Source organism: Periplaneta americana, chromosome 1 (genome assembly GCF_040183065.1).
Source record: "Periplaneta americana isolate PAMFEO1 chromosome 1, P.americana_PAMFEO1_priV1, whole genome shotgun sequence".
In the NCBI taxonomy this organism is placed as follows: Eukaryota; Metazoa; Arthropoda; class Insecta; order Blattodea; family Blattidae; genus Periplaneta; species Periplaneta americana.
In genome coordinates, this window is record NC_091117.1 from 25,827,302 (window position 1) to 25,850,639 (window position 23,338).

Genomic DNA, 23,338 nt, shown 5'->3' on the forward strand with positions numbered 1-23,338 from the left:
GGAGGCCGAGACGTAGATGGGAGGATAATATTAAAATGGCTTTGAGAGAGGTGGGATATGATGACAAAGAATGGATTAATCTTGCTCAGGATAGGGACCAATGGCGGGCTTATGTGAGGGCGGCAATGAACCTCCGGGTTCCTTAAATCCAGAAAGTAAGTAAGTAAGTATAGGTTTATAATCAGTTCAAATTAACACATGAAAGTAATATAATTCCTAAGTGATATAGAACTAAAAGTTGTTAATCAAAATGTATAGGCTATATGTTAAATATATCAGTAATCATAAACTGATATAATGCATGTAAATTAATTATCAGCTTATTTAATCTGAAATTGCTTGTCTTTGTAGTGTTTCCTATAGGTTGTAATGATACTTTCAAAATGTCTTTCTCCCATGGTGCTCATCTGACAATGTGATCTTCGTTGCATTTTTTATATTCTGTCTAGTCCACATCTTGAAACTCGATGTTGACGCTCGAATAGGTCCCTTATTAAAGAATTTGAGATTGAAGGGAGAATTATTATACATCTAGATAACATATAAGTAAAAATCAATAACCATTCCAACAGATATATTTAATTTTGTTTTAGTACATTTTAATGACTTCTTTGATATAAAGCCATTATTTAACGTGAATTAGGAAGAATTTAGGACTGAGTAAAGAGAACGTAACTAAAGTGATCAAATTATCCCAGGAATTAAGGAAAACCAAGAAGTATTTCAATTAGGATGTTAACTATAATTTACTGTGAACATTTCCGTTGGTAACACACCTTGTAAACTGAGGTAAACCGTTTTTATCAGAAAAATCATTCCAGGTATGAAGGAAAACCACAATGATAATGCATTTCGAGAGATCTAATTCTGACTTGTCAGTTTTGAACATGTTGTGTAATCCATCTCCTTCGTAATGTTGATGAAACAGTAAGAGGCAAAGTTAGATATAGTGTAGTCGTGAGAAATATGATTATGGACTTCAGTACTGCAACATCATGTCAGTTCTCAGAATTCAACAGTTGTGAAATTAACGTCGCTAACAAACCGAATGTTTTAATTTCTATTGCCAAACGAAGGTAAATGTGCTGTGAAATTCTTATAAAATTCATCAGCGTTTGTGGCCGACAGTAAAATTAATTATTATCATTATTAGAAAATTATAATATTGCAGGTGATTGTATATGTTTCGTGAATAATTAGCGGTTGCTTTCAGTTTCGAGCCCTTCTCTCTCTGATAATTCCAAGCTTATATCCGTAAGTCTTCACGACATTAAAAATCCAAAATCGAGTAATTATATTAGCCAAATTATATTGTGTACCTTAAAACGCCGTATTTCTAAAAAAAATCTTAGCATATAGTGACAATTTCGTTTCTGTGTACCTTAAAGCACTATATTTCTCAAAACGTCTTAGCATATAGTGACAATTTCGTTTCTGTATGCCTTTACTTAAAGCACTATATTTCTCAAAATGTCTTAGCATACAGTGACAATTTCGTTTCTGTATGCCTTTACTTAAAGCACTATATTTCTCAAAATGTCTTAGCATACAGTGACAATTTCGTTTCTGTATACCTTTACTTAAAGCACTATATTTCTCAAAACGTCTTAGCATACAGTGACAAATTCGTTTCTGTATGCCTTTACTTAAAGCACTGTATTTCTCAAAATGTCTTAGCATAAACGTCTTGGAATATAGTGACAATTTCGTTTCTGTATACCTTTACTTAAAGCACTATATTTCTCAAAAGTCTTAGCATATAGTGACAATTTCGTTTATGCGTACCTTTACTTACAGCACTGCATTTCTCAAAACGTCTTAGCATATAGTGACAATTTCGTTTCTTTACTTAAAGCACTATATTTCTCAAAACGTCTTAGCATATAGTGACAATTTCGTTTTTTTACTTAAAGCACTATATTTATCAAAACGTCTTAGCATATAGTGACAATTTCGTTTCTGTGTACCTTTACTTAAAGCACTAGGCCTATATTTCTCAAAACGTCTTAGCATATAGTGACAATTTCGTTTCTGTGTACCTTTACTTAAAGCACTAGGCCTATATTTCTCAAAACATCTTAGCATATAGTGGCAATTTCGTTTCTGTGTACCTTTACTTAAAGCACTATATTTCTCAAAACATATTAGCATATAGTGACAATTTCGTTTCTGTGTACCTTAAAGCACTATATTTCTCAAAACGTCTTAGCATATAGTGACAATTTCGTTTCTGTATACCTTAAAGCACTATATTTCTCAAAACGTCTTAGCATATAGTGACAATTTCGTTTCTGTGTACCTTTACTTAAAGCCCTATATTTCTCAAAAGTTTTAGCATATAGTGACAATTTCGTTTCTGTATACCTTTACTTAAAGTACTATATTTCTCAAAACGTCTTAGCATAGAGTGACAGTACTTCGTTTCTGTGTACCCTAAAGTACTATATATCTCAAAACGTCCTAGCATTATAGTGGAAATTTGGTTTCTCTGAACTCGTGTGGACCCGTCGAATGTTAAGCAATAATATGAGGATTTTAGCCTAGAAAAAAAAAACACTTTCAGATTTTAAAATATATGTAAGCAATTTGTTATGAGAAGATATTATTTTTAGACGTTATTTTATTGTAATTTATGCATGTAACTTTATTATGTATCGAATCCTCCCCATAGCACGCGCTCACTCTCTTTCAGGGGAGTGCTAGAATTTTGTGTATTCACGATTTCATTGTGTTATATTTTCTGGCCATATTATTATTATTATTATTATTATTATTATTATTATTATTATTATTATTATATTCTTTCTACCAACAATTGACAACTGTCACACGCTCACAATATACCATAATAACCATAACGTCCTGTAAATTGCATTACTCAACTAAAGAAAAAAATCATTAAAATCTTACAAAACATCAAACCTAAAAAAAACAGATATTACTTATGAGGCGATTTAATAGTTGTGCAATATTTGGGAAGTCAAATCTCGGTACACGGTTAATATAGAGGCTATTCAATATGTTCTTCATAACCTAATCTTCATGGAAACCGAAATGTAGTACTATGCAAATCTGGATTTAAGGTAGTAGCTCCCTGTAAAGCAGCTTTGAATAATTTCAAGAACAAATTGTTCCGGGGTAGCTCATCGGAAGAGCGTTCTCGCGCTAAGCGAAGGGTCCCGGGATAGATACCCGGCCCCGGAACAATTTTTCCTTGAAATTATTCGAAATGTAGTACCTTCAGAATAGTCTAATCATAGACCAACGGCTGCCCCATATTATGAGGCTGCATCCAACGAAAACCTTTTGACGTCATGAGGGTGGTAAAACATTTCGGAACCCACTGTGTGATTCTGCGCCACTACTCAGATGTGGCAACGTCTTACGTCACGTGGCACAGTTGTCCAACCCGGGTGCGCGTAGCTGACTCGTATCACGCACTCACCTCTCCCGCCATTGATTTTCGTGACGTCACAACTACGTCACAGCCATGACTGTTATTGAACGAAGGAAAGCCCTCACTCTCTCTCTTTGTTCACTTATTTATTTTGCCGCCGCGCGTGGGGGTGTGTCTATGCTCAGGCGCGGTGCAGTTGACCTGACTGACCTATGCTATGGGAGCAGAGATCATTTTTATGTATTTATGGCGCTTCTGCGACGCAAAGTATGGGGTTAAGAGGTCAATTTAAACTGCACACAATGTGTGTGTTAATACCTGCATTTCAAGCGTTATTTCTGTAGGAAATAATACGCGTGTATGACGCCGTTTTTTTTCATCCCCTTTAAAATAATGTGTCTGACACCGGCGCAATCTGAATTTAAAAGCAACCGAAAAATTCAATAGGAGTGGTTTTGTAGGCCTACTTCTTCCTCGAAAGCTAAATTGACGTGTTTTCCCTCAAAATTATGTCTCCTGCACATATAAAATTATTCAGGCTGGGAAGTTTTGAAATGAACACATGGTATGCAAATAACTTCTATTTAGTTTTTATTTATTCTAAAACAGACATCAGTTTACAGAAATGTAAGTGACCACAAAGGCCCTGAAAATAAAATACAGGAATAGTAAGTTGGGGTAGAGCATTCCAGAGGAGTTTAGTCATAGGTAATTTAATTAATTAACAACTTACTTACTTACTTACTGGATTTTAAGGAACCCGGAGGTTCATTGCCGCCCTCAAATAAGCCCGCCATTGGTCCCTATCCTGAGCAAGATTAATCCAGTCTCTACCATCATATCCCACCTCCCTCAAATCCATTCTAATATTATCCTCCCATCTACGTCTCGGCCTCCCCAAAGGTCTTTTCCCCTCTGGCCTCCCAACTAACACTCTATATGCATTTCTGGATTCGCCCATACGTGCTACATGCCCTGCCCATCTCAAACGTCTGGATTTAATGTTCCTAATTATGTCAGGTGAAGGATACAATGCGTGCAGCTCTGCGTTGAGTAACTTTCTCCATTCTCCTGTAACTTCATCCCTCTTAGCCCCAAATATTTTCCTAAGAACCTTATTCTCAAAAACCCTCAATCTCTGTTCCTCTCTCAAAGTGAGAGTCCAAGTTTCACAGGCATACAGAACAACCGGTAATATAACTGTTTTATAAATTCTGACTTTCAGATTTTTTGACAGCAGACTAGATGACAAAAGCTTCTCAACCGAATAATAACAGGCATTAATTAACAACAATTTAATTAATTGAAATACAACAATTGAGTCAGTTAAAATATAAATACAGAACCTGTTTACGAAAATCATTATTTAAAATTCATATAAATATTTGAAAGTATTAGCTGATTTCTTTTTTCCGAAAACACCGCAGCCTGAAAGTTTAGCAAGAAATACTACTTGGCGAAATGAGTCACAGGATTATTCATGGGAATACTTAACATTCGCTTTACAGTAGAGGAAAAACTATACTACGTAATCTTTCCAAGCGGGATTCGAACCCATACCAGAGCGCAGCCTCGAATCGCGAGTCAAGTTTGCTTCCGCTTGAGTTTTGCCGGCAGCTGACTGTATTAATTAGGTCTAGATTATAGCTATATTACTTACTTGTCAAGTAACCAACAATATGAAGCGTTGCACCTCTCTGTCGATGCCATTGTAAGACAAATGCCTCAATTCCGGTGGGAAATATGTTGAAAAATATCTCAACAATTGATGTGTCTGTTCCAATAAATTTTTCCAATGACATTGTGTCTTCTTTCTGTGAACGGTCCCAAGAAAAACTTATTTTTACGGCCCTCATAATTGCGCCAGAGGGTCAAAATTTGTATAAGCGCTTGTTTTGACATCATTAACATGGTGGAAGAAGAAAAAATAACTTTTTTATCTGCCTCCATGAGAATGTTTCCTTGTAAGATATTTTACATTGGAATGGATATTTACCACAAAGTGCCAAGATTTTCGTTTTATCCCTTAACATTTACATATTGTAGGATAATTTATCAGAAATGTTGCGTAGATTATAAATTTATCATTTCAAATCATCTTCTGTAGGTGCTACCAGCACCAAATCATCAGCGAATAAAATGAAGACTAACGTAGCACCTCAGTTCTTCTGAGCAGAAGTCGCCGTACATGGATTTTTTTTTTCAGTAGGTTATTTTTCGACGCTTTATCAACATCTTAGGTTATTTAGCGTCTGAATGAGATGAAGGTGATAATGCCGGTGAAATGCGTCCAGGGTCCAGCACCTAAAGTCACCCAGCATTTGCTCAAATTGGGTTGAGGACAAACCTCGGAAAAAACCTCAACCAGGTAACTTGCCCCGACCGGGAATCGAACCCGGGCTACCTTGTTTCGCGGCCAGACGCGCTAGCCGTTACTCCACAGGTGTGGACTGCCGTACATGGAGAAACGGCATCTTAGATCTGCTTTTTCGCGATAAGGGACGATGGAAATAATTTCGTGAACAATTTGTCATTTAAATGTTGTATTAATGCAATATTTGAAATAATAATAATAATAATAATAATAATAATAATAATAATAATAATAATAATAATAATAATCCGTGGCGTTACAGCCAATGAAGAGCCTAGACCGACCAGCCGGCTGCTGGCCTCACGCCCACATGTCGAAGCAGAGGTGGACGATCATCCAACCCGAATGGAGGTATCGTGTGGTTAGCACGGTGATCTTCCCAGCCGTTTTCGCAACGCGAATTTCGCTACCTATCGTAGCTCCCCAAGTGTATCACGATGCTGGGTGGGCACCGGTCCCATACACTGTCCGAAATTTCATTAGAAAATTTCTTCCCCCATGAGGAATCGAACCAGCGCGCATTCCGTAACGCGAGTCCTAGGCAGGATGCCTTAGACCGCGACGCCACGGTGCGGGACAATATTTGGAATAAGGGAAATTAAAAAATATAAAAAGTAGGCCTAACTGAGAAAAAGAGAATGACAGAAATATATCACATGTGACACGTGAGAGGAGAGTAAGAGTGACACATGACTGATAACAAACACTCTGTAGAATAATCCCATCACGGTGACAGTCCACCGCATACTAATAGCAAGCTACGAGAAGTAGAGAAAAGGGCATTGTTCTGTCGACATGGAAGTCCGGCTGATACGTCGATACAACATCGAAATTGAGGTCGCAGGTTTATCGAACACTTTTTGTTCTGCCCTCTAAATGTTACGGCGCAATATGCTAAAATTTGTTCCGAGGTGTTTCACACGTTGCTACCCAGACTGCAAGAGTTGCGTCAGTGACGGATTTCTAAACATGTCTAAAGCTTGTCTGTCTGACAGTCTGAACTTGAGCTACACTCCATTATATACAGCAACTGTGAAATTAAATATGTGCGATGCATAAGTGCCTCTTGCAAAAAATGCATGTTTTTGTGTGCTACCAAATTAAACTAAACCCCTTCAATTGGTAACAATTTGAACAAAATTGAAGTTAACTTTAATGGATGATTGATTGGCTTGCTGTCAAAGACTGGAGAGCCATCTCACTGTAAAATGGCACGAACTGGGTTATACGAACAAGTATAAGTGGTACAATGCTAGTGGTTAACGTACAAGTGGTCCAGTGCTAGTGGTTAACGTGCTGATTTGTAGTTAAGGCTATGGATCGGTGAAAATAACCTAAAAATAATGTTTCAGTTTTCTAAATCTGAGCTTATTTTGCCCTATGACAATTTAAAGCCTCTCAGGACGAATTTAAAGGGACCAACGCGTGCGTGGAGCTGCAGCCATTTAAACTGACACTCAGCTGTAATTCTGACAGACTTTGTTCTTCATTCTAACTAAATTTACCTTTCAGTCAGTGCATATTTCGCGCTGTTATATAGGAGAAAAATATGTGTGGTAGACCTATATAGGAAGAAAGGATATGGATAATTTATATCACATACATGCTGTACTTTGATACTAGTTTTCCCGATTTTCCAATTTTCAACATTTTGTAACATTCAAAATGCTCTAACGAATGCAGTTTTTCTCCAATCTCATTGAAATTTTGTGCAGAAGTCCACAAAAGCATGTGAAGTAAACTGACACATGTGTTTTCTTCTGCTATTGAAAGTATCCAAATCAACATGTGTTGAGGATGTGATCAGTTTTTAAAAAATTGAAAAATTCTGTGGTGTTCGGGTAAAGGGGTATAAGTCATTTTTTTGTCCAGGTGGAATTTTGTTCCCCAGATGAACACAATTAAATTATACAAATGGGTGTGCAAAAATCAGAGAATACTAGCGGTTGATGTGTTTTATTTGTGTAGAAAATTATTTGTAATAAGGGTTCCAAGTTTAATTTTCATTTATCTCCGAACTCATTTTTATGACTTATCTTCCTTTACCCAAACACCACAGAATTAACAACTAAAAGCGTAAATATTATTTTTCTCAATAAGTAATTGAAAAAAATGAAAAACATCTATCAGGAATAAATAAAATATAAATTTAAAGAAAAATCATGTAAACTTTTAAAATTGAGACAATTACTGTAACTTATAATTCAGTAGATGTTAATTATAAGTAAACTAATTGGAATATTAACATGAAAATTTGTGTATTGCATGTTCACATTGTAAGAAATAGTGGTAAAAGTTTCAGATTAGTTGGTGTAAAAATGTAGAAGTTAGAAATTTCACAGATCCATAGCCTTAATAAGGTATTATGAGTTTAAAGTATACATAATAATAATAATAATAATAATAATAATAATAATCCGTGGGGCTACAGCCCGTGAAGGGCCTAGACCGACCAGCCGGCTGCTGTCCTCACGCCCACATGCCGAAGCAGAGGTGGACGATCATCCAACCAGAATGGAGGTATGCCATTATAGTTGGTTTTCGCAACCGGATTTCGCTACCTATCGTAGCTTCCCAAGTGCATCACGATGCTGGGTGGACACCGGTCCCATACACTGGCCGAAATTTCATGAGAAAATTTCTTCCCCCATGAGGACTCGAATAAGCGCGCTTTCCGTAACACGAGTCCTAGGCAGGATGCCTTAGATCACTACGCCACGGCGCGGGACCTTGAAGTATACATATCTGCTTATTTTCTACACTATTATACGAGTTTTGTTCAGTAATTCACAAATACAGGAGCATATACTAGTAGTCAGAAAGTACCGGAACTTCGGGTGGCAACGCCATGCTCTATAGGCAACTTCTTTGCCTTGTCCGTGTGCCATGTGACCTACTCTCCAGGCGTATAGCCCCAGTGCGGCTGCGCATGAGAATGGGGAAGACTAATGTAGTCGCAAGCCATGGTAAAATGAGCGTCAAAGAGCAGAGAGGTAACATTAAATTTTGTGTTAAAGTCGGTAAAACATTTACTGAGACTTTGCCACTCATGCGCCAAGTTTATGGAGAAGAAGCAATGTCTCGGACCCGAGTGTACGAGCTAGCTAGTTAGTTAAATAAAAATAAATAAATAAATACATAATAATGTGTTGGTTGTCATGGATATAAAGACTAAATTCGCTGCTATGATTAAATACATTGTTTAGGTTACTAAGGATGGTGAAATAAAAACCAGTTTAGGTACTTGCCTATTTATGGATAAAATAATATTTCTTGACTTTTGAATAATCTTATCTATCAAGTAGGCTAATTTTTGTGTACATCTGCATAAATAAATTAGTTTACGTCTGCATATTTGACCAAATTCTTTGATTGACTCTTGGATAGTGAACAGATTTGGATTTATTTCCAAATATAAGTATGCGACTTCTAGTGTTTTACTCTTCTTCTTCTTCTTCTTCTTCTTCTTCATGGTAGGCCATAGGCCCGTTCCGCTCTCAGAATTCGTCTTCCCATCGTCTTCTAGGACGACCCACATCTCTGTGACCTTGTGGCTGGTATAATAATGCTTGTTTAGTTAGGTTAGAGGGATCCATTCTTAAAATATGTTCATACCATTTTTGTTTGTAACTTTGTATTTTTTCATTTAAATTAAAAATTTTGAGTTCTTGTCTTATTGTTTCACTAGGAATATGGTCGTTTAGAGAACATCCTGCAACGTATCTGAGGAACTTCATCTCTTACGTTTCTAATAATCTTATGTCTGATCTATTCATTGCCCAATTTTCTGACCCACATGTCACAATGGGAACTGCCATTACTTTATAAAACTTTAGTTTTGTTTCTTTTGTTGTTTTTGTTTGTAATGTTCTTTTAATTGTCCCACACATGCTTTGAAATTTGTAATTTTTTTCTTTTATATCGTTTTCCCAATTCCCATCCTGAATATTTAAAACTCTGTACTTGTTCGATAATTTCATCGTTTAAAACTATTTTGTGCGAGATCGTGCGTATTTGCTTCTTTTCCGCACAGAACCAATACGCGGTAAGTGTGAAATACCACATTCAGTATTCCCAACCTAACACACATAACAATTTCCCTCTTCTTACCGCTTAAGCGCGACATTCATTTTACTGCTTTAGGCTTTTAACATATTATTTTTAGAGACGTTTAACATAGTAATAATTATAAATTGGAAACTTATCACTGCAATTTCACCTAAATTGCAATGTTAATTGTTTTTAAATATTTGCAAAAATTAAGTAAAGTCTACTACTCCACGAAACTTCTTGCATTCCTGATACAAGTAACATTAAGGAAGCCGTGAAAAAATCAACAAGATTCCAGATGCCGATGTTATTACTGCAATATGTTATATAAATAATATTGTTAAAATATTAAAATGAATAATAAATCATTACATAACCTTACCGTTTGTTTTAAGTTCGCATTTATAGACTGGGGGGAAAAAAAAGACAGACGTATATCACGGCCTGCTGGAGTATAGTAAACACAGAAAACATTTTATAGCAACAATGTTGAAGAAAGATATTTTGGTTTTCCGAAGTTGCCGTCATTAAACAGAAACTAACATGGAGATTTCATTGCAACTAATTAGAAATTCGTCTTTCAGGTATGTAATAAACGATCTTCGCACAAAATAATGTACGATACACGAGCGGTATGTTTGTTTTCATGTTCTCGGAAATTAAAAAAGCTCAACTACGTTTCGCTTTTTCAGTCTTTTCCTCGAACATGAAAACGTCAACATACCGCTCTTGTAACGTATATTACTATTATAAAGAACTGCATATTTCCCTCGAAAGGCCATTGTTTTAGTTTTCTTTTTGTTGAAATCTTGAGATTATAGTGTTTTACTAGTGGCGTGAAATTTTAATTGTGCCCAACAAGAGACGTGAGGAGAGGCACGCCAGCGTGTGACGTGCTGGGGGTGTGGCGCACACTTGCGCGGTGCACCCTAACCCAACGGAAGGTGACCCACATAGCATAACGCAGTTGCGACAGAACCTTAGCGCGACGCGACGTGGTGGGCGCCGATCTGCAGTCATGAGGCACACGACGGATTCGCGAGATGAAGTAAGTAGTTCCATGTTATCTGTCACCGCAGCCACGTGCGTCACACGCAACAGGCCCGAAATGTTCGATAGCGGGCCTTTTAGCTTGCTTGTCGTCATTCCTACTGTTTGCCATTTGAATTTCTTTTCTGTTAATTTACTCATTCATTCCACTGTTCCTGTCTTCTATCTACTCTTTCCTTTCTCTTAGTTTTCCTTCCTTCTTCCTTCCTTGTCCTCGCTTGTTCCTACTTTAATTCTTGCTTGTCTTTCCTCGTTTCTACTTTCCTTCTTTCTTGTCCTCTTTCATTTCTTCTTTCGTTTTTTGTCCTTTCATTTCTTCTTTCGTTTTTTGTCCTCGTTTCGTTTTTCTTCTATATTGTCCTCGCTCGATTCTTCTTTCTTTCTTTTTGTCCTCTCTCGTTTCTCTTTCCTTCTTTCTTGACCTCCCTCGTTTCTTTCGTTTTTTGTCCTCGTTTCGTTTTCCTTCTTTATTGTCCTCGCTCGATTCTTCTTTCTTTCTTTCTTTATTTTTGTCCTCTCTTGTTTCTCTTTCCTTCATTCTTGTCCTCCCTCATTTCTTCTTTCGTTTTTTGTCCTCGTTTCGTTTTCCTTCTTTATTATCCTTGCTCGATTCTTCTCTCTTTCTTTCTTTCTTTCTTTTTGCCCTCTCTCGTTTCTCTTTCCTTCTTGCTTGTCCTCCCTCGTTTCTCTTTCCTTTTTTCTTGTCCTCTTTCATTCCATCCTTCATTTTTTGTCCTCGTTTCGTTTTCCTTCTTTATTGACCTCGCTCGATTCTTCTTTCTTTCTTTGTTCTTGTTCTCTCTCGTTTCTCTTTCCTTCTTTCTTGTCCTCCTTCGTTTCTTCTTTCCTTCTTGCTGTTCTCTTCCATTTTGTTTTTCGTTTTATGTCCTCTCTCGTTTCATTTTCCCTTCCTTATTGTCCTCGCTCATTTCTTCTTTCCTTTCCATTGCTCTCTAGTTTTTTCTTTCTTTCTTGTCATCTCTCATTTTTCTTTACTTAATTTTTGTCTTATCTTGTTTCCACTTTCTTTCTTCTCCTCATTCGTTTCTTCTTTATTTATTTCTTGTCCTCATTCGTTTCTTCTTTCTTTTCTGTTCTCATTCGTGTCTTCTTTCCTTCCTCCTTATCCTCTATCATTTCTTCTTTCCTTCTTTCATGTCCTCTTTCATTTCTTCTTTTTTGTCCTCGTTTATTTTTTCTTCTTTCTTACCCTCCTTCGTTTCTTCTTTCCTTCTTCCTGTCCTCTTCCATTTCGTTTTTCGTTTTTTGTCCTCGTTTCATTTTTCCTTCCTTCTTGTCCTCGCTCGTTTCTTCTTTCATTTCTATTGTCCTCTCGTTTTTTCTTTCTTTCTTTCTTGACATCTCTCGTTTCTGTTTGCTTCATTTTTGTCCTATCTTGTTTCCACTTTCTTTCTTGTCCTCATTCGTTTCTGCTTTATTTCTTTCTTGTCCTCATTCGTTTCTTTCCTGTCCTCATTCGATTTCTTCTTTCCTTCTTTCCTGCCCCCTCGTTTTTTGTTCTTTCTCTCCTGTCCTCTTTCGTTTATTCTTTTCCTCTTTTTTTGTCCTCTCTCGTTTCTCTTTCCTTGTTTCTTGTCCTCGTTTTTCTTCTTTCTTTCTCTCTTTCGTTTTTCTTTCCTCCTTTCTTGTCCTCTCTAGTTTTTCTTTTCTTCTTTTTTGTCCTCTCGTTTTTTTTCTTTTTCTTGTCCTCGTTTCTCTTTCCATCTTCCTTGACCTCTCTCGTTTTTCTTCTTTCTTGTTTTCTTTCGTTTTTCTTTCCTTCTTTCTTGTTCTCTTATTTTTTCTTTACTTCATTCTTATCCTGTCATATTTCTTTCCTTCTTTCTTGTCCTTTCTTCTTTCTACTTTTCTTCCTTCTTGTCCTGTCTAGTTTTTCTTTTCTACTTTATTGTTCTTGTTTTTCTTTCCTTCTTTCTTGTCTTCTCTCGTTTTTCTTCTTTCTTTTTCGTTTTTCTTTCCTTCTTTCTTGTTCTCTTATTTTTTCATTTCTTCTTTCTCGTCCTCTCTCGCTTTTCTTTCCTTATTTTTGTCCTTGTTTCTTGGGTGAGTGAGTGAGTGAGTGAGTGAGTGAGTGAGTGAGTGAGTGAGTGAGCGAGCGAGTGAAAGAATAAGGTAAGCGAGTAAGCAAATCAAATAAATAAAATAAATAATTTTTTGATTTAAGCTTTCGATGAGGTTTCCAGTCGCCTGAAACCACTTAACTTAAAATAGAGTAGGCCTACTCTAAAATGTTAAAGTAACATTTTTAGATGCCACAGATTACAGAATACTAAATTTGAAAATTCAATATGCTAATAAAATATAACATTTCTTAAAGTACACGTAACAGAGGCCAAATTAAAACATCATTATGGATTGAAAATTCAACAACCTACTTACGCCTTCCAATCGTTCTTAATGATAATAATTCGTATGCGACCTAATAAACAGAAAAATGCTCATTTTAATGCATACAACAATGACATAAGAATGTTAATTTGAACCCCTAACTGCATTACAACCTACATTTAAGTTTATTAATGTTTTGACGTCTTTTGTAAAATAGCTGCTATGTTCAGGATGCTATTTCTGGTTTAATCTTTGTCAAAAGAGAGCAACATCCGTGAGGTGGTTTGTAAACAGTCACGTTTGAACCCACTCGGAAATAAACGCGAGGAAACAGGATGCGTGGGCGTCTGGCGCCGACCCTTCTTTCTTGTTTAATTGGGTTGGGAAACACCTATCGGATCTCGTGCTAAGAGGCCTTGCTATTGACGAAGTGCTGAAAATCCATTTCCTTCCTACGAACACAAGAAGAAAGCGGTAATGACGAAATGGTTTGCATAATATTTGGCTTCGTATTTGTGGGGATGTTTACCATTTACATGCTAATTGCATACCAGGAAAAGAAATAGGAATTAGCTAAGAAAATCAACGTCAAATTAATATGCTTGCAAATTTCGAAGAAGTCAGATTAATGGAATTCACACCTGCATAGATAAATACAAGTGTACATAGATATGTTAATACCTGTAATTGACGTAGGTATGTGCACTCATACATACCTGCAACTAAATATAAAGCTACATTTAATTTTATATAAATGGCCGTCTCCATTTTAGATCCCTTAAACTCTCCAGTTTTAAAATTTATTGCATCTCATACATACATGCATACATCACATATATCCATAGCCTCCATACCTCTATATGTCGATAATTAGGTATGCCTTAATTTTCTGGGGAAATGGTAGCAAATCTGGGAGTGTCTTGATTTTGCAAAAGAAAGCCATTAGAATTCTATGTCAAACTATCTTGAACACTGTCGACCTCTTTTCAATCACAGATATTAACTGTCATAAATTTATATATATAGGACCTAGTCCTTTACACTCGACAAAATATAGACAATTACTCATTAATAGCCAATATACATGATCATGAAATTAGAAATAGTGAACAGATTAATAATACTGTAGATTACATAAAACTAGTACAAATTTTTCTGTCATGGGGATGAAATTATATAATAAGCTTCCCAGTCAATATTATAAGTTACCAACCAATAGTTTCAAAGCTAGATTTTATAATTGGCTTTTAATTAATCCTTTCTACTCTGTAGACGAGTTTCTTAATATAAATTCATACGAAATTGTTTTTAATAAATAATGTTATTTACATTTAGTTACAATTATTACATTAAGAGTGAAGTGTTTTAATTAATTTCAAAGTTTCAAAATGTTTTGTGTTTTCATTCTAATTAAACTTTACTGTTTTCAATTATATGTGTGTTTTCAAATGTATGTTTTTTCCCCCTTCTGTATTGTGACGAAGCCTATCACTGTATGTTTAATAGCTTAATAAATTTTATGCTCGACCATGCCGAAACGTAGTAATTATACACCTGGTAGCAGACCTTTAATGCATGTCATTAAGGTACACCTACTCATTAAAGGTCAGGTCTTACAGCCAATGACGACTCAGGTTACAACTGTTCAGCCAATGACAGGTCAGCTTTCTACCGTTATAAAACCGCAAGTATCGATTATTCTCGGATATGCACTCGAAAGAGAATTAGCGAAAAGTCACGGAGGCTGGAAATCCAATACTGTCGCAGAAGGTTATGTTCTGTTACTATAATAATTAGCGTTAATTGTAAATAATATTCAAATAAATTCAATTTGTCATCTCGTTTTTCAATGTCTAATTTAATTTCAATGTTATCTCTGTAGGTTCTTATGGCCTAGCAAGGTCAATGTGGATATCTGTTCCTCGGAAAAAATCAATACTTTCGCGTCTGCGCACATCTCACAACATACGGGACATTGCTGAAGGTCAGATACAATTAAAATTAATATCAAGTTATAAATATGGTCGAGCATAAAAGTCGTATGAAACTCGCCTATAATGGTAATTAAGAAGCTCGTATGAAAATTATGAAACTCGCTTGCGCTCGTTTCATAAATATCCATACTCACTTCTTAATTACCTTCATTATAGGCTCGTTGCATAATGTACTATAATTGAATTGAATTGAATTAAATTGAATATACATAATTAACGCATACCTACATTACAGTCCATTACGTTACATACATACATACATACACACACACACACACACACACACACCAGTGGCGGCTGATTGGCTGAGGTAAGTGAGCCCGTGCCTCAGTCACTTGCTTCTTTAAACTCAAAATTTTGTGTTTTTTTAGTCGTATACAACATATTAATATTATAGAGTTGCAGAAATAGAAAACTTGGTGATGTACGAGTATAGGCTATAGACCTGTCTTGCAGTAAAATTTGTTCCTGTGGCCTGGTTTCTGCATTTCGTATGTTTCCACGGGTTTTGATGTTGCAATCGTAAAGCTGAAACTGAGGCACACATCGTGGTCTAGCAGGTACTCACCCATCCATCAGCCTTCACTTCTCCCATTCAGAACCCGGACTTTTTCAATGCCTGTGTCAAGGGTGGGATGGGGTGAGAATAACAGTGGTGAATCGTCGTGCAGTCTAGTGTGGTTATGTGTTTCGGGAAAATAGAAATCAAAAGAGATGCAAGAAATAATGATGATAATTGTAATAAATTTATTGTTAGATATATTTTCGAGAGAAAATAATATTGAAACAAGGGAAGTCTTAAATTAAGACGGACCTACTGTCCGTTCTCAGGAGAAGACGAGTGGAAAGAATGTGACCTTCTTGACTATCGCTGCTGATTATTATAAACATCGCTCAGATAAGCATCCCAGTAGCCAGGTTATTACTCGTGCAGGAAACATGAGTAATAATGCGTATGGAAATTAAAGCTAAGTTGAACAGGAGATCTAATGTTTCTGTTTACTGCAGTACAAATATTGCACGTATTGTCGTACGATATCTGTTCACATCCCTTCCTCCTCAGGCCGCTCTCGTCTCCTCCTGAGTCACCGACAGTACGCCATCACGGAAATAATCTTAAAACGCATCTTGGTGTGAGCAACATAAATGGGTTTTTGGTAATGTAGTGCGAAATAAACTTTTCTGTTGGTCTTGCTTATTCCTGTCAAAAAAGAAAACAAAGAAAACAAAAAAACAACAACAAAAAGGGTAAGAGAGAACAGTGTGGTCTATCGACAGCTTCAGCGATTTGAAAAATATTTCCTGGGGAATTTCAACACATACTTCTTCAGCTGACCATAATATGCGTTGCTTAATGCCAAGAAATGTAAGGAGTTCTGGACTACCAGCCTAATAACGTACTCGGCGAAGATTCTCTTGCGAATATTGAATATTCCAAGATGGAAGGAGAGCAGTTTGGCTACAGAAAAGGAAAAGGTACGACAGATGCTATTGGACTGCTACGAACAATCGGCGAAAGACATTTGAGAAGAATAAAGAAGTGTATCTAAATAAGTATGTAAGTGTATCTTATACAGTTTCAGTTGCTAGAAATTGGAACTCGCTACCGAGTGATGTAAGGGGTTGTTGGACAATAACTTCATTTAGGTCAAAATTACATAAATTCTTACTTAACAAATTAATTGCTGATTAATATTTATTACTTATAATGAAACTAACATCTGTCCATTCATATTATTATCATTAATTTCTCTAAATAGATTTACAAAACCTCTAATGGCAATTACATTAATATTCTCATTATAGAAATATATTTTAGATTTATATATTTTTTTTTCTCCCTGTAACATAGTTCTAGTAAGCTTATATTAAATTAATTTTCACCATTTTACTAGCTATCTCAAATCTCAGATTAATTATAATTGATTGAATTAAATTAGCTCATAAATTAAGTTACTACTTTACTTTATAGGGATTCGTAACAAGCTGTTTTTTACGGTGATGGGTTGTTACCCCTTCGCCCAACCCCCAAGCTGGAGAACCACCCCTTATCGGCGCTTAGGAAAATATTTGGGGCTAAGAGGGATGAAGTTACAGGAGAATGGAGAAAGTTACACAACGCAGAACTGCACGCATTGTATTCTTCACCTGACATAATTAGGAACATTAAATCCAGACGTTTGAGATGGGCAGGGTATGTAGCTCGTATGGGCGAATCCAGAAATGCATATAGAGTGTTAGTTGGGAGGCCGGAGGGAAAAAGACCTTTAGGGAGGCCGAGACGTAGATGGGAAGATAATATTAAAATGGATTTGAGGGAGGTGAGATATGATGATAGAAACTGGATTAATCTTGCTCAGGATAGGGACCAGTGGCGGGCTTATGTGAGGGCGGTAATGAACCTCCGGGTTCCTTAAAAGCCAGTAAGTAAGTAAGTAAGTAAGTAAGTAAGTAAGTAAGTAAGTAAGTAAGTAAGTAATAATAATAATAATAATAATAATAATAATAATAATAATAATAATAGATTTCTTTTCCGAGATTGTTTTTGTAATTGTACGATAATTTTACGGCGAATTCCTGGCTCATCTTGTCAACTGTCTCAAATTTCACTGATGCTAAATAATAACGCAGTTAATGCAGCGCTGTTAAATAGCCGATTAAAAAGATACAAATACACTTCGGCTGAACACAACTTGATCTCTGGGTCTCAGCAGCACAGAATGCTGACGTTTTAGCTTCTCGGCTAGCAGTGCACCGATTTCTTATTTAGACCTTTCAGGTAATGAAAATGTAATATTGCCCAAAGCACACAAAAGAAAATTTCATCTTATAATGCATGCTCGTCTTGGACATGAACTACGCTGTACGGCGTGGACTGTGGAGGGGCTGTGCGCACGCTGGCATTATTGATTGCGGCTTCGTGGAAAATTCAGAAAATCGAACTGGATTTGACATTTATGAAAGTTATATTTCGCAGCTGGCTTGCCGTACATGAGCACGCCACATAATTACATGAATTTAGTGCGACAGGATCGTGCAGAACGTTTAGTGTTGTATATAGGAATAAGAAAATGAACAAAAATTAAATGTTAAAGTGAAGTATAAGGCATTAATTTATTTTTCAAATGCCGAAGAGCACGTTAATAGATTATTTTTACGGAAATGAAAATAATGTAATATCTACTTCTGATGAAATGTTACAGTTGTTTAATTATTATGTAACTAGCCGTACCCGTACGCTCCGCTGCAACTGTTAGAAATAAATATAAAGTAATTACATAATTAAAATAGGACATTTGATCCAGAGAACATTCGTGTTTGATAGAAGGATAAATCGTTTATTATGTTACTTAATTTAAATTGTATTAAACAAATTAAAATGCGATCATTTTGATCTAGACATCACTCATTTGGTCATAAAAATTATTTTAGGAAATACAGGAAACGAATGCCTATCAAGTTTTCTGTGCATAAGAAGCTATTTTAATCTTACCTGTCCTCGATTCACTCAGAAGTTACTGTAATAACATTATGGCATTATGTCAATCTAGAGAAACTACACTTTCCAATGGTGAATTAATAATTAATTATACAAATCGGTTAATTTAGCTTCCGATATTACTTCATACAAGCACAGAAACATTCTCTGTAGGCTATGTTTCATAGCTTTCGATTGTTGTTGTCCAAGGCCCCTTATAGACGAAGTCATTTGTTTTTTATTTCATTACACTGCCTTAGATGGCGTTATTGTAATTTTGAAACTCATTTATTTAATTAAATATCAGTCCTATCAAACTTTTGCATGGAATAAAACTTATCGGAAATTATTTTCAAAGAAACTTTTGTTATGTAATATTTTTCATGAAAATTAATAATAAGGGAGATATTTCGATTTATTTAATTCAAGCCCCCTTATAACTCCCCTTTAAAAAAATATTTTGAATGCCATACAGTCTAAATTCTAAGTTACAACTAACTTAATTTATATTCCAATTTTCATATAAATCGGTTCAGCCATTATCACGTGAAAAGGTAGCAAACATACAGACAGACAGACAAACAAAAATTTCAAAAGAGCGATTTTCGGTTTCAGGGCGGTTAATTATATATGGTAGGACCAATTATTTTTGGAAAATCGAAAATTACCAGAAAAATTTCGGCTACAGATTTATTATTAGTATAGATTAACAATGTATTATATACGTACTATTATTAACTCTTCGAATGATATGAAAGGACCTGTCGTTGACGCATAACATGTTTTGTGATATGACAATGTAAATACGATAGACAGAACCATCTTGCCAATGATAGGTCAACAAACAAAACATGATGGATTGTCTGCAAGTGAATTGCAAATATTAAATATAATTGGTACATATAAACAATGTTCGTAAATGTAAATTAAATGCAAATACTAAATATTGGTGGCGATCATTTCGAGCATCTATGATTCGTTAACTCTGATTTGTATATGATAGGCAAATAATTTAAAAATGTAAATAAGTATAAATAATTATTTAAATAAATGTAAATAATAAGTGTAAATAAATGTAAAACAATAATGTAGGCCTAGATATTATGAAAAAAATAAGTTATAGCAACAGAGATATTCATTATTATTGTTATCCAAATATTGAAACCCTATTTTACCTTTGGTATATTAGGGTTGTAGTTTGTTACATTTGAAATACATTATGTAGAGATAATACACAATTTTAAAGAAGTAGTAGTAGGCATGAGTCATAGTTACAATATAAATACACTAATTAATAGACAGTAAACAATACTAAATACGTTATGCAATAATTACATTCAGTTAAAACAAAATTAAATAAAATTAGATATTATAATCGCAGGTGTAGAGAGATTGCAAGAATATTACATAAATTTGCGATTTTGTACATAATTTTAAGCAGTAGTAAAAAGATAATGCACAAAATTGGCTTAGTTACAAATTAAACACCTATTATATAGGTGGTTTGCGATAGTAAAGAAATAAAAACAAAATTACTTACGGTTACAAACTATATACCTGTCATCAAACACTGAACAATAGTAAAATCTATAATAGAACATAGTTATTGTTGTTATTACTATTATTATGTCCCAAAGAGAGACACCTTGTTTCAGATAGTGCATTAGGATTTTATATCATCATTAATTTATATACACTTAATAGCTACAGTCTTGCGTGAATGTGGTGTATAAACTCTGTGAATTATTTATAACAACATTTTTTCGTAAGTAAATGGTAAGTAAATTGCAGTCCGAGATATGATATCTTAAAAAGTGTATTTTTCTTTCGAACACTGGACAGTGAAAAACCAAATGTTCAACAGTTTGATTGGTTTGCATATGCACAGAGTTTCTTCTGCACTTTTGCTCCTAAATCTTTCAAAGTAGGAACCGAATTTTCCATAGCCGGTCATAAATTGAGTGAAAAAGAAGTCGGTTGAGAACTGACTGCAACACAGTCTGTCTTGTACATTGGGAAAGAATAATTTCTTGGTCACAGAGCCTTTAACACTAGAGTTCCAGTATGTATTCCACTTGAATGTAGTTGTGTGCTTGATCCTCTGCTTAATGTATGAAATAGGACAGGTGCAATATTTATATTCTGAGTTGGTTGAGGCTGCTTGCTTCGCTAATGTATCCGCTCTTTCGTTTCCTTCAGTACCTGTGTGGCCGCGCAAATACGACCTTCAAATTTAAGTAGTAGGGATCTAATTTCGACGGCTATGGAATGGAAGTTGTATTTATCGTCAATGGTTTGTAAGGCAGATTGAGAGTCGCTATGAATACATGAGTCAATCCCGAGATATTTAAGCTCATATCCCCTTAATCTGATTTGGCAGACTCCAAGTTCTCTATCTCAAAATGTTTTTAATTTTTGTACGCTTTTACCGAAACAGCCTGTACGTATAATGTATAATAGAGACCACCGCGTTACCATAATTTTCACGATAAACTATCGAATAATTCTGTTTCTGGAAACCGGACAGACTAGCGAGAAACAAATGAAACACGCAAACCGCTATACTATTCCTTTACCCGTAGTATATATTAAGAGTAAATAGAATATTTAAACATGTTAGCAAACACCTAGAAGCATCATTATCATTATCGGCAGCAATACCATTATCCCCATCGAACAAACGTTGATTTACAATGCTTAATATTCCGGTCGATTTTTATAGAAAAAGGAACAACTTCTGGAAAAAGAACTAAAGAGATTAGTGAAGTGCTTTGTGCGGAGTGTGGCATTGTATGAGGCAGAAACATGGGCATTACGACGAATTGAAGAGAAACGGTTAGAAGCATTTGAAATGTAGATATGGAGAAGAATGGAGCGTACTACAGGTTCATTCTACAACAGATTCCTTACTCCTAAACAAGTACAATATATTTTAGTTTAGCAATGTTTATGAAGTTAAATTTTACAGCAAAGTTTATTGTAATACAGGTTTAAGCATTTCATTCAGGGCAGTACCTGTTTTACAGTGTACTAGTGTTTCAAGTTAAAATTTTACTACAGAGATTATCGTAATATGGGCTTAAACATTGCATTAAGAGCGGTACCTATGAAATAGTAATATTTTAAGTTAAAATTTTACATCAAAGATTATTGTAATATAGGCTTAAACCAGGGCTGGGCAGCAAGAGCGGATTCTACTCTCTCACGGGGAGCCATATGATTTCTCTTCATCACTTTCTTCCCCGCCGAACACCGCGCAGCGTTGATTCATTGATGGATGAATATTAAGCGTCCCTGTTTAGAACACTTCAGACCGTCCAACTTCAAGGTAAGCGCGGGATGTGACCTCTCCTATTGGTTCAATAGCGATAATCTTTTTCCCTTCTTCTGCCGGGAATGTTTACTGTTCTGTCAGATATTATGGAACGCACTATAGTTACTATTTATTCTGTCATTCATCTCCTAGGGTCATATTCATAGACATTCTTAGCGCGGGCTTCCGGTGGATGATCAATGAACTAACGTTTTTCGTATTCATAAACCAGTCTTAGCGACATGATAATGATATGATATGAACCCTGCACAAGTAATCAGTCGATAGCCGGGGCTAGTTTAGCACGCTCGTAGCGCGGGCTAGTGAAATGTCTATGCATAGCACCCCTAGATATTAAATTCGCGTCATATGTTATCGTTCCATATGCGATCCAATCTTGTACATCCTTTCACTTTGGGAAGAAATTTCATTTCCGAAGTCTGTATTCTATTTTCTTCTCTTTTCCCCATTGTCCACAGTTCAATTCCATAAGTAAGCATTGGTGCGTCTGAGTTACTAATTTCCTTCTCGTCATGAAATGAAACTGTTTTACGTACGTCTGAAATAATAAACTGCGTATTGTATACCGAAAAATAACTTCCTTTGTGAAGTTACATAGCTCATTACGTGTATTTACTTACAACAGACAGACTTGTATTTACGTAACATCTACGTCACTACCTCTTCTTTAATGTCGGAAGGACACCCATCCTGTATAGAATTATCGAATTTGGAAGGGGGGAGGAACAGTGGAAACAGGCGACTTGCAAATTTCATAGATGCCCCTTTCAGAAAGAATAAAATTGAAATCAAAACGAAAAGAAGAGAGAATGGTTTCAGACCATTGGTAATGCTAACATAACAACGCTATTCAATTGTTCACAATTAAATATGTATAGAACCCATTTGTAATAATAAAAGGCTTAGACATTTTTCAGCTGAACAAATATACCCTACAGGTGTACTACAATCTATACGAATGAGTGTTACTGTGTCTGACGATCTGGTAATCGCTCGCTGTGTTTACACTTTTCTCTGAAAACATCTGAAATCAAGCGGTAGTATCGATAAAATAAACATACTTATCAATGCGGCGTTCACCTGTCAGAGAGGAACAAGTTATAATATGTTCTTCCGTACAAACGCTGTTTGCTCAAGGCCATACCCCAGTATTTTCTTATTGTCATTTAGATGCTCCGTGTAAATTTACAGTCCGTATTCAAATGAACTATTGTTTTCTTTTTACACGTCTTGTCCATTGTACAAATAGAAGGAAAACATATTTTCGCTCTCCTAATCTGTAGTCAGCTCAACAGCTGACCATATTTTATGC

At 35.6% G+C, this 23,338-nt stretch overlaps 1 protein-coding gene across 6 annotated transcripts in view; it reads left to right on the forward strand.

Annotated features, from left to right (window-relative positions):
* The window catches only part of Hex-A (Hexokinase A), a 204,455-nt gene that overhangs the window by 114,417 nt on the left and 66,700 nt on the right, over positions 1-23,338 (forward strand). Inside the window, exon 1 of one of the 6 annotated variants that reach the window (XM_069814849.1) lies at positions 10,723-10,869. The exons of the other annotated variants lie outside the window; for them this stretch is intronic. Coding sequence (XP_069670950.1) covers positions 10,840-10,869 — 30 coding nt within the window. The 5' untranslated portion in view covers positions 10,723-10,839. Of the gene's footprint in view, positions 1-10,722; positions 10,870-23,338 lie in introns of those variants that run through there. 6 annotated transcript variants of the gene reach the window in all.